The following is a 13,666-nucleotide window of genomic DNA, read 5'->3' as shown; positions in this document are numbered from 1 at the left end:
TAAATACTTTGCTTACATGACTTCCAGGCTGTACTAAACTGAATGATGGCCTAGTCTATTTTGAACCACAACAGCCCTCTATTTGTGTTAATGTTAGTGCATATTTGCATTACAGACTCTTACACAGGTCTCTGGTTGACTTTCATCTCTTATATAAGTCGATATTTGATTAAATCTACTAAAAAGGAGCCTAATGGCCTCTTAATCTGGATAAAAGGGAAAGCACAAATCCACCATTCCCATTTTCCAACATGAACGCCTTTCCGTTCCAAATTCAAGGGCGGGCTTTCCCTAACCGCTGTGATTGGCTCGTTTGTTGAGTGATCAACAATCCCACCAATCACGGGACTCGGCAGGAGCGTCAGCGTGACGTTTTTGTGCTCTCATAACGAGGCGTGTAGTGAAGCTCCCATTCAGCGAGGACTGAGGCTCTGCAGCACAAACACGCCGCCATGTCTAAAGAGGTAAAATGCAGTTAATAAAAATATATATTTTACTGAATTTGCATTGTTGGGATGCTTTATTTTTTGTGCGTGTGTTAAAGTGCATTTTAGGTCGTGCAAATTAGCACCGTCGCCTGAGGCAGCGTGGTTTGTTTGCGCGATAGCTTGGTTTTATTTTCGTGTCGGAGTCAAATATGTCAAATACGGTGAAATTGTGAATAAAATGTTTCTGCAGTTGCATTTAAGTCGAATTGAAACGATTCCGGATAATATTTTGTGTTGCTTGTGGCGTGTTGTGTTTTGCGACCTGTTCGCCTGCGTCTTTTTCGAATTTTCCGTTCCACCTTAAATGCTGCAGCAGTTACACTGGGCGACTGCAGCGGTCCTGCCGAGTCGCCCAGTGTAACTGCTGCAGCATTTAAGGTGGAACGGAAAATTCGAAAAAGAGGCGTCGTGTAATTTGAGTCGATTCCGCCATTTTATATCACGCAACAGACTCCGCGCCTTTGTGAGGAAACTTATGCTAAGCTAATGCTAACATTTACATTTTTCGCCTTAATTTTTTTCATTAATCTGTGTAACTTCAGCCTTAATATAATCCCATAATGTGACTAACGTTTATTTAACATGTTGCCCCATTATTGTTATTATTATTCTTTAATTTTGACAAAGAAAACCCATTCAGCATTAGCCTTAAAGCTAACCACATTTCAATGAGAAGCTTCATATTAACCCTTTAAACTCCTTTTTTAATTTTAGACATAAATTTAATAAATGTAATAAATTTAATTAGCCAAACATAATGTTTTGTTTTGTTTTTTTTTTGTTTTTTTTTTTGGGGGGGGGGGGGGGGGTGTGAGCTTGTCACTATTTTAAATACAGAATTATTGTTACAATAATATTGTAAAAAAATTATAAATTGAATATTGTATAATTGTCAATTATAGTTTCACAATTTTCCCCTTTATTTAATGTGTTCCTGCAGACTCCTCGTGAGCCGGAGCAGCTCCGCAAGCTGTTCATTGGGGGCCTCAGCTTTGAGACCACCGATGAGAGCCTCCGGGCCCATTTTGAACAATGGGGGACCCTCACAGACTGTGTGGTGAGTATTTTGATGGTTTAGGAAAAATGAGCTGTTTTTAATTGAATAATATTATTAATTTGTGTTGTGTGCACCTATGTATATAACCATGGTGTATACCGTACCTTAAGCTTTGTAAATGCAAGCTTCTCTCATATATGAGCGTCTTGCGAAATTAATTTGACTTATCTTTCATAGTTTGCCTAAAGTTTACCTGTTTATTGGTGCTTTTTGTTGTAAAGTGTCTTGAGATTGACCTTTTCGGCCTTGCAGGTAATGAGAGACTCCAACACGAAAAGGTCCCGGGGGTTTGGCTTCGTTACGTACAGCTCGGTTTCCGAAGTTGATGCAGCTATGAATGCCCGTCCGCACAAAGTGGACGGGAGAGCCGTTGAACCTAAGAGGGCAGTGTCACGAGAGGTAGGCTGTGCTTCATGTTTTTATTTATGTATTTGTTTATGAATTAATTTATTTAATTCATCCCTCGCTTTGTCCCTGACCTTTTCATTCCCTCTTCAAAAGGACTCCTGCAGGCCAGGTGCACACTCAACAGTTAAGAAGATATTCGTGGGCGGAATCAAGGAGGACACAGATGAAGAACACTTGCGCGACTACTTCAGCCAGTTCGGCAAAATTGAAGAGGTGAACATCATGACCGAGAAGAACAGTGATAAGAGGAGGGGGTTTGCCTTCATCACATTTGATGACCATGACTCCGTTGACCGGATAGTCAGTAAGTGTTGACCCTGCTTATTTTTATTTTTTTTTGGTCTATTTTTAAGTACAGAAGCGTAATCCTAATGTTTCTAATATTGTTACTTTGACCTTCCAGTCCAGAAATACCACACAGTAAACGGTCACAACTGTGAAGTCAGGAAAGCACTTTCCCGGGAGGAGATGAACAGGGTCTCGATGAGCCCAAGAGGTGAGTCGACAGCGTTGTAGTTTATGGCTAAACTAGTCTTGGTGTCCTTGTCTGTCTTTTGTTTTTACTCACTCTGTGCTCTGTGTTTCAGGTGGCCGTGGAGGCGGTGGTGGAAACTTCGGTGGGCGAGGCGGAGGGTATGGAGGTGAGAGTAAGTTTGAGATTTATTTACTTCCTACAAATTCTAGTTTTGCATTCGTAGACTTTTACAGCACATAAAAGTTTTTATAACTTTTCATCACAGGTGGTTATGGAGGTGGTGGAGGAGGTGGCCGTGGCGGATACGGTGGTGGAGACGGATATGGCAACGGCTATGGAGGAAATGGTACGAAGACTTGAAGCTTGCGTTGCCTACTCAGTTTATCTGAAGATGTTTGAGGTTTAACCCAAATAAACAAAACCACTTATTTCCAGGTGGTTATGGCGGAGGTGGTCCTGGCTATGGTGGAAACCGTGGTTATGGAGGTGGTGGCGGTGGCGGCTACGGCAACCAGGGTGGCGGAGGAGGCTATGGAGGTGGAGGATATGACAACTACAACGGTGGCGGAGGAGGAAACTTTGGAGGAGGTCAGTGAATTTTATTTTTATTTTTTTTTTTTACTTTTTTTTTTTTTTTTTGTGGGCTAGATTTAACTTTCCTAGCGTTACTTGGTGTCTGTTTCCTGGGAGGCTTGATGAAGGTGTTTGTTGGACATGGCAGTGATGAGGCATGTTTTACTGTAGGTAACTTTGGAGGCGGCGGAGACTATAATGACTTCGGCAGCTACAACAACCAGTCGTCCTCGAACTATGGCCCAATGAAAGGCGGAAACTATGGTGGAGGTGGCAGGAGCGGTGGCGGCGGCCCATACGGTGGTGGGTAGTGGTGTAGTTTAGGGCAGGAGACTTTCATGTCTTGATGTTTATTAAAGGGGTGTGTGTGTGTGTGTGTGTGTGTGTGTGTGTGTGTGTGTGTGTGTGTGTGTGTGTGTGTGTGTGTGTGTGTGTGTAATTTTTTTTTTTTTTTAAACCTTAAACCAGTAATTTTCCAGAAGCCCTTTCTGTATCTAATGTGTTTTGCATACATAATGATGCTTTTCTAGGTGGCTATGGAGGAGGTTCCGGTGGTGGCTATGGCGGTGGTTCGGGTGGAAGGAGGTTCTAGACTTCAGGGTAAGCACTGCCCCACGTGGTTCTTGGGTGGGGTTCTCTAGTTGTCGCCAACAATGCCTGGATCATCCGTGCATTAGATTACACCACTTTTCTTAGACTTAAATAGTACCTGTCAACGTGACCGTGTATCCTGTAGAACCATGGTTGCCCACACTTACTTTTGAGTATTTTGAAGTGGGCCGTAAATGTTATTGAGTTATCAGTAAGTATGAGGGGATCCAGCAGCAAACCTTCAACCTGCATCAGGCCTAAGATCCAATCTCCCAAGTAGAGCACAAATTTGAGTTTGAGTTTTTAAAGACCTACACGTTGTGGCATTTGTGAAATCTTCATTGCCTTTTCTCTGCAGTCTCTTATCTTGGCTGACCTGAAGGTTTGCTTCTGTGCTACTGCTTGTCGTTCCCCTGCAGTGTAGCTCTTGATGAAGAAAGGAGAAGAAAGGTGCAAAGTGTAACTGAATGTATGTTCCATATTGTCCAACAGGCCACACAGTACTTAGGAGAGGAGAGCCAGAGAGAGATGACAGGGAAAGGAGAGAATGAAGGAAGCAGGTTTACACCTAGATCTGCCCAGCCGAGCAGCGTGGTGGCGATATTAACGCCCGCCACGCGAAGAAACGTGTATAATAGGGGAGGAAAATCATGTGGGGAGGTTGGATGGTGTATGTGCGGGTGGGGTGGGGGGGCATGTGAGGGCCAACATGTTTTGTCAAAAGTACTCATGTCCTGGAGGACATTTATTAGTTTCTAGCTTTCCCTTGTGTCTGTGAAGTGTAAATCATTCCAATGAGGTTTTAGGCAGGGTTTCATTTCTTTCCTTTTTCATTTGCAATCGTAGGGTTTTTTTATGTAAACTGCCATCAATCAAGATTAAATAAATCGCTCTTCAGCTTTTTTATTTAACTGTGTACTGCTTAGTGTTTTACTTGATGAATAGTAAGTCTCAGTACTGGCTTTTGGCGAATGACTGCGTTCCTCAGAGCAGAACCACAGTGTTTTACGCCAACTATATTCCGGTCCTGCCTTTTTTTTACCCCCCTTGTGTTGCGAGTAAAGCTGTAGTTGTGGTGGTCATGGATCTCAAAGATGACCCACAGCTCACCATTGGCGTCTGAAAATGATTGATTGGTTGATTTGATTGATTTGGGGGTTTGGGTTTAGTGTGAGAACAGTGAACGTGTACAGTGTTTGTCAGATATCCAGTGCTGAGACTTGTAGCCCATCTCTTGAACGAACGAACAAACGCTTGCGCTCGATTCCTCTGAAGACTTAACATGAGGATTTAGCTGCACGGAATTTGCCAACTGGAGGCAAGCTCGCGATCAGACTATCCAATGAGGTGCCAGCTGAGGTTCTAGCCAACGGAAGGAGCCAGCTTAAAGCCTAGCCAAAGAGAAGAGACGGCTGATAAGCTGTCCGTCGAAGAGAGGCTAGCCATTGGAAAGAGCCAGCTGAGAGGCTAGCTAATGGGAATCGCCAGCTAAGGGAGAGAAGTAGCAAGATCCTCGCTTGGAGCCAGTGAAGCAGGGGACAGCAGTCTTATTGAGGGAGTACTTGCTCATGTAAGACTAGCAAGAGACAGCTACCAAAGTGAGGTATTAACATGCAAGACTGGTAGGTAAGAGGCAAATGTGAGTTCTTTTCATGTCATTTCCTCAACATTAGGTAACAGTATTTGTTGCTTGGCTATTTTCATGGTTGGTCACATATTTTTTTACCACTGGTCTAAGTTAATACCAGCTGCATTAGCAATGGCTGGAGTAGCTGTAAAGCATTTGGTGGTGCATGAGACACCTAGGACTAGAGACTTTCCTGTGTCTAGAACAAATCTTGATGTTCTCTCTCTTCCCTGCCGTGTTTCCTAAATCTCGCTTTCTTGTTTAACAGATAACGGAACCAAAGGACGGATTTGAGCGCTCAAATTCCTCAGGGCATGTGCAAACCCTAGTGCACAGGACTGGCCTTCCTGAGATGGTGAGTTATACCTTTTTGTCTTGGACGCTTAAAATCCTAGTCTCCCAGTCTTGGGCTTTAAGTAGGAGTGATTCTCCCGCTACAATCAGGACTGACAGCTGTATTCAAGGCCCAGATGTGAAAAACTAGACCGTAAAAGATTCTTCATGCAGTAAAACTGCTTTAACTAATTAAAAAAAAAAAACATGGTAATTAGCTCACACACATTAACACCTGAACTTCCTTAAACTTTACTTTGTACTGATGGAGGAACCTATCCTGGCATTGGTAGAATGTGCCTCAGAGACCTCCTGCTCTGCACATTTGGGGTCCTTTTCCTGCCAGCACACCTGCTCATTTAAGAAGTCCCTTTTCTTTTGTTGTGTTTGAGCATGAATGCACATGTGCAGGGTGTGGGATGTTCCAGAACTAAAGGTGTAGACAATCAAGAACATGGGTGGTCCCAAGTTCTGTACACATTGTGCATGAATGAAGGTGGTAAATCCTTCCTTCTCAGGTCGGTGTGGCTACCCTCTGCCTGAGACCTGCTCCCCTGTTTAAAATTCGGGCTATTTCTGTTTGCTCTGCTTTTCCAGACGGGATTAGGATTTTCTTTGAGACCCGACCAAACCACGGGTCATTAGTCAGTTAAATGTGTCTTTCTGAAATTGCTGGATGGTTTCTGTATAGTGTTTTTATTCCATTTCTAACACTGCTTTTTGTTTTTCAGGCCATTTCAAATTGGGACAAAGTCTGCTGCTGGATGGTGTTTTTAACTTTTTTTTAAGAAACTGTATGTACATTTTTTAAGAAGTTTTTAATAAAATTTAATAAGTACAAACTGACTTTTCTTAAAGTATTAGAGAACCTCATCTCAAGATGTTGTGCAAGCCCTCATAGTAAAGCAGAAGATGAGGTTGTCTTGCATCTTGAAGGCTGTTGCTGGGGCAGGGGGGGTGGGTTCAATAATCCATGAATAGGCTCTGCCCTATATTGCTGTCCCTGCGTGGCCTTAGGTCTTCCTGGAGAATGAGTAACCTTCATTTTAAAGGATGCCAGTCTCTCTATAAATTTAAGCTGGGCGGACTGCTCTTGGGGAACCTGTGGCAGAAGCTGGGTTATGGACGTCTCTGGAGAAATCTAGACTCTTCGTTCTCCTGTTGCAGTGGTATTGATTTCTAGTGTAATGTGGGAGTTTCTCACTTTCTAAATCTTCAGTTCTGAGAACCTGCTGCTTTAAATGCCAGACTGTAGGAGGACTTCAGCCTTTATGGCCTCTTCTCTCCTTTCTTATGCCATCTGAGGCTTTTGAAGACTTATGGACTCCATGAAAAGGCAGATAATGTGGTGTTAACTGAATCTGTATGCTCAGAGCTGATCTCCACTGATCTTAAATCTTGGGCGACTGTAATAAAAGCAGGATGTTGACGCGTTCACCTGCATTAGCTTATCGCTTCCTTTGAAGAGTAGGGAGGCTGAGAGGCAGGCTCAGGTGTTGGACAGATTTGAGGGATAATGGTGTAATCCAGTGTGGATATGAGAACTGTTCTATGGTGGTGTGCTGCATCCTCTGATAAATCAGCTCTATGGTTAATCTAAAAGCCTGCTCTGATGAGGGGTAGGAGAGATCTGGAGAGGTCTTAATCAGAGTTTGAGCATTAATAAATCAGATTATTAGGGGGAGATATTGATCACTTCAGATAACAATACTCAGCTCAAAACAGTCAAAAGCTTTGGAGAAGTGCTGGAGTCTGAAGTGTTGAGATTTGGACCTGCACCAAGAGTTTGGTTCAATACACAGAAGCACAGCCTTCAGGAAAGTGGTCAAGGGCATTCTGCGAACAGTGTAATGAGCCAGTTGATTCATTTGACAGCTTGCTGGTTTGGGAAGAGAAATGACATAAATTCAGGAGGTTTGGGCCCAGTAGATCCACACCCACCAACTCAGAACTGCACTGAATTGCCACTATGCTCCATGTTAGTGCAGGTGGTGCTGGGCAGGAGAATAGTGCACCACCTTTCCAGGTCTTTGCAGTCAGATGTGGGGTTTAGTTTACATTTACGGCATTTAGCTGAAGCTCTTCTCCAGAGCGACATACAAGGTTACTGGTATTACAGAGGAGGGTCAGTGTAGTGTTAGGAGTCTTGCCCAAGGACTCTTATTGGTGTAGTGCTGCATAGTCACCCAGACCAGGAGTTGAACCCCAGTCTCCCACATGGTGTGGTAGCTCACTGGCAGTTAGTGGTGTTATCTGTTGCGCCACACCAACCATTTACCTTTCTAACAACTCTACTAGCTCTTCTCCTGGAATCCTTCGTAGTCTTCCAGATGACCTTCCACTTGACCACTTGTTCGTGTTACCTGCTATTTCTTAATAATAATACAAACTGAGGAAATGGCTATATGTAGTAATCAATATATTCACCTCTAACATGGAGTGCCATGAAATGGACAGGATTTTTACAAATTCCCCTATGTGTTGTCCCACAGCAATTTTTCCACTGAGTATCTCTGAATTCTCTAAATTACAAGGTTGTTAATAAGTCAGAGTTGCGTCACGTGAGCTAGCACCGCTGCACGCTAAATAACACTGTAAGACTGGCAACCTCAACAAAACACCCCAAACGGACCAGGAAGCTCTGCGGACTGAGGTTGGCCAGGCTGTTGGTTGCAGTTTGAGTAGCTGGTGATCTGTAACAGAGCTAATGTTCACAATTATGAAGCGTAAAGCATGAGTTCAGAGGTCTGTGGCACGTTTCAGAACTTTGATACCGGTCTACGTTCTTCTCAGCAACTGTATGTCCATTTCAGAATCGCTCTATTCACCAGTGTAAGGCCTTCACTGCCAGTTTCAGTTTTTATTAAATTATGAAATGGTTCTAAAATTAGCATTCTCGCGCAGTCTACAGGGTGGAAAGTGTCTCAAACTGTAGAAATACTTCACTCGACTCTTCTTATCCTTTCATTTCCTTCCAGTTGTTTTCCTGCACTATCCTTAGCCGTGGATATTTCAGGGATGGGATGGATCATCTGGCAGGAGGCCTTGGCTTTGACAAAACCATCCCTATCCCTGCCTCCCTCCCTGTTGTGTGAAAAATTAGGCAGGTTCTAGATGGAGCAGAACTGAAGCCGGTATACCCACTTTTTTCCAGCAGGATGAATGAACGCTACTGTTCGCCCCCCTCCCATTTTCCATGTGGTTTCTCTTCAGCCCACCACATGTTCTTCCAAAGGTCTGAAAAATGGCTCCATCCCTGACCTGGGAATAGAAGTATGCCAGTGGAAATACACCGCACCATGCAACAATGCGAAGGAATAACATGCAGGCCCATCGCTGTTGTGCGGTGTCTTCAAACATGCCAACAGAGCACTGCATGGACGCCCTCAGAGCTTTAGTCCCGACTACGAGAATGATGGCTTTACACATAATGCCAGAGTTTGGTTGGAAAACTGCAGTCGTACTGTGTTCCTCTGCCACTGTGTTTCTTGGCACTTGGACGAGAATCGTTATTGAATTACAGTCTGATATTTATTTCCCCCTCAATGCAGTTTATTATAATTATTTAAATAAGCTGAAATGCCTAATTGAAGTTGCACATAACCCTGGAAACATAAAAATCATAAAGAATTCATAAAGACTGTGTTTAGTGCTGAACAGTCTACAGTTGTCACTGACAGATTTTCAATACCGTGAGCACTGCGCTGCTGACAGGAGCCAGTCGTTCAGATTAATTACAGTCAGTTTGAAACCCATTAGGCTCAACATTGAGTAAATTCTGCTGCTCATAGCTGAAGAAATATTCCTTTACTTTCCATTCAGGTTTATATGTAAAGTGGCTTCTACAGCAGACATCGTCCCGAAGTGGCTTTCCAGGCATCCATGTCCAACTGTGGACAAAAGTAGGGAAACCCAGTATCACCACTTTAAAAAAATATATCACTAAATTATTCATTTTTATCATACATGAAATGCTAAGTCATTATTTTGAGGTAATAAGTATGCTTTTTTAAAATATTATATTATATATTATTAAATATTTTTGTTATAACAATTATATTAAATATTATTCTTTTTATATAATATTAAATTATTTTTGCAATATTTTGAATAACTATTTCTCATTATTTTTAAATAATTTTGCAGTATTTTGAGAAATGTTTAATTATTTTAGAAATGCAACAAAAACTGTAACTGTAAAAAGATATAAAAAGGTGTTTTAAGTGGGAATGGGCTTCCATACAGTCAGATCAGCTGATGGCTAAATGTTAAAAAATTGCAAAAAATTAATTGCAGCTGTATCAGAGTGTCAGAGCGCGGAGGCTGATGCTTATGTGTTACTTTACCTCCATCTGAGAGCATAGAACCATCTCCACACATTACACTACATGGTCTACGAGGCTTCATTCACTAAACATAGCTCCCAGAGGTAGAGCATCCTCACCTACCCTCAGATATAGGCCATGTTCCTGCAGTGGAAATTAAAGCAGTTTTCCAAAAATATAATAAATCCAGCAAAAGAACAAGAGAACTACCTGAGATCTGAGTTACGTCTAGAGCTACATGAGAGAGAGAGTGATCTAGAACCGAAAAGGAGTCAGGAGCTCAGTGTTAATGACTAAAATGATGTACTTCTTAGGAAATACATATGCTGGGTACAGTTCCCCACCTCTGATCCTTATTAGTGATGACTGCTGGCTGTTCATCCTCACGCTGGATCTCTGCGCCGGTTACTGCAAAACATTCCTGATATATTTTCACATCTTTAACTTGAAAGGTCTGGAAGAACAACAGTGCAGTCGGTGGGGTTCTTGCTGGCCAAATGAAGGTTCCACAGCATTACTCTTCCCCACAGACCTTTAGGAATAACGTTCACATATGCGTTAGGAAAATACTGGTGTATTATTTAAAGGTTCGGCTGTGTGTACGGAGAAGAGGTGGAAAAACTCTGCTGGAACTTCACAACTGAAGTAAATCAACAGATGTGTAAATCCAGCGTTTACACTGTCCTAAAACAACACGCTGTAGTAAGTATTTCTAATATATTCTAAATAAAAATAAACATTTTAATATTATTAATTATATTATGAAATAATGTTGTGAAAATATGATGGTGTGCATAAACTTTACATTTTTGTCAATAGTTATGAGAAACAGAAATTGTCCAGAATTACTTAAAATACAATCTTTTAAGGTCTTTGAAGGTCTTTGAAGGTCTTTGAAGGTCCTCCTGTGAAGCTATTTTTTTTTTTTATTTGAGAGACAGGCTCCTACAGTGAGACAAATATAAGGTACGTGTGTTTGACATTTAGTGCAATAATAATATAATATTATAATATTTTTTTTAAATAAATGAACCTGTTGGAATTGCGTACACCAACACTGCGCCAAAAAAGAGGACTGCAGCTCAGAAATCGGTGAGTTTTAATGCTGTTAAAAGAAAAAAAAGAAGCTCTTTTTCAAAATTCCTGCATTTTTTACAATTTTTTCAGCATTTGGCTCCGTTTTTAAAACTAAAGGCATCACAGCTTATTTTAAAGGACAGACTCAACATCGTTTAAGGGGAAATCAGATAAAACAGCTTCTCTATTTTCCAAACTGCAAAGGGCCCTTCTGAACCGAGGGGTCTTAATGATTTCTCCCTTAAGTAAGTGCAAATATATGGCAGATGTGTTGCTTAGTACAATCATGGCCAGTAGAATGGGGTGACAGACAGGAAATGACCCTGTGACCACTGCTGGGGGAAGGAGGGGGGGTGTAGAGAAATAGGGTGTGACAATGTTAGAGACATCAGAGATTGAAGGGAGGGTAAATTATGCCTTTATTTTTTAGACTTTTTAGACGTCAAGAACCAAACTGTTAGGTTCTAGACGTCTGGGTTAGAACATCTCCAATACATCAGTCAGGTCTTGTGGGGTGTTCCCTGTTCGTTATGCAGTGGTCAGTACCTACCAAAAGTGCTCCAAGGAAGGACAATCAGTGAATCTGGCTCCAAGATCCTTTGGGTGTCTGACGACTCCGGCAGGTCTGATTATAACAGCCTAATTAAAAGGAGAGAGCCAGAAGGTAACACAGACACGGGAGCACCCTGAGAACACCAGCATCTATCTACTCCACCGTCTACAAACCTAAGTGATCGCGTGTAAGCAGCGAGACGACAGCTCCAGCATCTCAGTGTACTATAATTCCCTGGGTCCTCGAACCCCTGGACCTGCAACCCTTATCTAAGAAACATTAATTACCAAAAGCTAAACTAAACATATAAGCTCCTCCACTATCATTCCAGAGAACACAGTTCCTCCACTGCTCCACAGCTCCTCAATGCTGGGGGGCTTTATACCCCTCTAGCCCACGCCTGGCATTAGGCAGCATGGAGCCGATAGGGTCATGATGTTGATCTGCTCCAGAGAGTCCTATTCTATTGGCAGTACTTCTTCTCTACAGGGACTAGACAAGCTGTGTGTGCATTGTATACAAACAACCTTCTGTCCAGCCAAAGAACCATTTAACCATCTGAATGGTTAATCTGAATGCTATCTACAGTGGAACCATTGCCAATCCTATCGAACCCCTGAAGAACCCCCCCCCAGTTTTAACAGTGCGGTCAATAAAGGTCACCAGACGTATTTTGCTCTCTGAGAGTTATTTAAGGTTCTGGCGAGACTGAGAGACCAGTACTGCAAATATTAAACACCATCCAAGGCGTATCTGATCCTGCAGAGCTCAGAGTGAAGCGGAAGTGTGTAGGAGTGACGAACAATTTAGTAGGCCTTGTTACTGATGTTGCTCTCAGGAGGTGTTTTTTTTGGACTTGGCTTTTGTGTGACCGTTATCAGTCTGACAGTGTGTGGTCTTCTGCATGCTCTTTGTCTTTCCTTCTTGAAGTTCTTCAGAGTTGTGGAGGAAAATAATGCTCTTCTGGCTTCTCCTGGCTCCTGATCACAATGTCTCTGCGGGCTGGATGCCGAGCGTGGCTTAATAAATCGCTGAGGTTCTCGGCTCGGCGCCACAGCACTGTCTGGACTGAGGTGAGAACCAAATACATTCTTCAAAACAAAGGTGACAAAAATGAGGGTAGTATGGAGCCACAAACGTAGGGGTTCTTAAACGTTTTCTAGTGGGGGACGTTTCATGAGACCCCCCCTCACAGATTTCTTCCAGCTGCTTAAATCAGGCCAATAAGCTCCGTCTTGTTTCTGGGATAGGATCTCCAGCTCTTCTCCAGTGAGCAGCTTTTTAGCTGTCAGCACTCCACTGAGCAGCAGACAGTGTCCAGACTCACAGTTCACTGTTTCTGTTGTGCTCCAAAAGCAGAATACATTATATGGACAAAAGTATTGGGACACCTGCTGATTCATTGGTCTTCTGAGTCACAAGTACTGGATGGAGCTCCACCATCATCATTCCAGAGAACTCAGCTCTTCCACTGCTCCACAGCTCCTCAATGCTGGGGGGCTTTATACCCCTCCAGCTCACGCCTGGCATTATTAGGCAGCATGTTGCCAATAGGGTCATGATGTTGATCTGCTCCAGAGAGTCCTATTCTTTTGGCAGTACTTCTTCTCTACAGGGACTAGACAAGCTGTGTGTGACACATCTGTGTCAGCAATGGCTGCAACTTAAAGCAGCTAAATACATTTGTTAGAAGGGGTGTCCACAAACATTTGGACATATAGTGTAGCTCAGCTAGCTGTGTGGGCGACGAGTGTATTGTCTGTTTATATGTTTATATGAGAGAAATGATAAAGTTTGGACCCCCTGGCTGTGCTTCATGGTCCCCTGGGGTCCACAGAGCCCAGCTTGAGGACCTTAAAGGCCATGAAGAGCCTTTCAATGGATGGAACAATGATGGATGAGAACAACAGTAAAGCTAGGGTTCTAGGGGGATTTTAAAGAACCTCATTAAGTTGAGCTTCCCCTTGTGCCGCCAGCCAAAACAGCTCTGACCCGGCAAGGCATGGGCTCCGCAAGACCTCAGGACGGGTCCAGACACAGTTTTCCTTTAATGTTCCTCTGTCTCACTGAGCTGTAGCCCAGGAGGTGGACACACCATTTAGGCTGAGCACCTTTGGCTTTAAAGTAATTACATGTGTGACCACCAGATGTCGTCATAT

General features: G+C 42.9%; 1 protein-coding gene across 3 annotated transcripts; it reads left to right on the top strand.

Moving 5' to 3' along the window:
- Positions 1 to 396: 396 nt before the first annotated feature.
- On the top strand, positions 397 to 6,394 carry hnrnpa1a (heterogeneous nuclear ribonucleoprotein A1a). Of its 3 annotated transcripts, none has more exons than XM_072666449.1 (12): positions 397 to 464; positions 1,429 to 1,545; positions 1,798 to 1,944; positions 2,047 to 2,257; positions 2,357 to 2,449; positions 2,541 to 2,594; positions 2,694 to 2,774; positions 2,864 to 3,016; positions 3,173 to 3,304; positions 3,532 to 3,601; positions 4,085 to 5,574; positions 6,284 to 6,394. In XM_072666449.1, the coding sequence occupies exons 1-10, from the start codon at positions 453 to 455 to the stop codon at positions 3,591 to 3,593; spliced, it is 1,062 nt and encodes a 353-aa protein (XP_072522550.1). In that variant the 5' UTR covers positions 397 to 452; the 3' UTR covers positions 3,594 to 3,601; positions 4,085 to 5,574; positions 6,284 to 6,394. The 3 variants fall into 3 exon arrangements, with proteins under 3 accessions (XP_072522550.1, XP_072522549.1, XP_072522548.1); XM_072666448.1 differs by having other exon boundaries at positions 2,541 to 2,600; positions 5,488 to 5,574; XM_072666447.1 differs by having other exon boundaries at positions 2,541 to 2,600.
- The last annotated feature ends 7,272 nt before the right edge of the window (positions 6,395 to 13,666 follow it).

Source organism: Salminus brasiliensis, chromosome 21 (genome assembly GCF_030463535.1).
Source record: "Salminus brasiliensis chromosome 21, fSalBra1.hap2, whole genome shotgun sequence".
Classification (NCBI taxonomy): Eukaryota; Metazoa; Chordata; class Actinopteri; order Characiformes; family Bryconidae; genus Salminus; species Salminus brasiliensis.
This window is presented reverse-complemented; position numbering and strand designations above follow the sequence as displayed.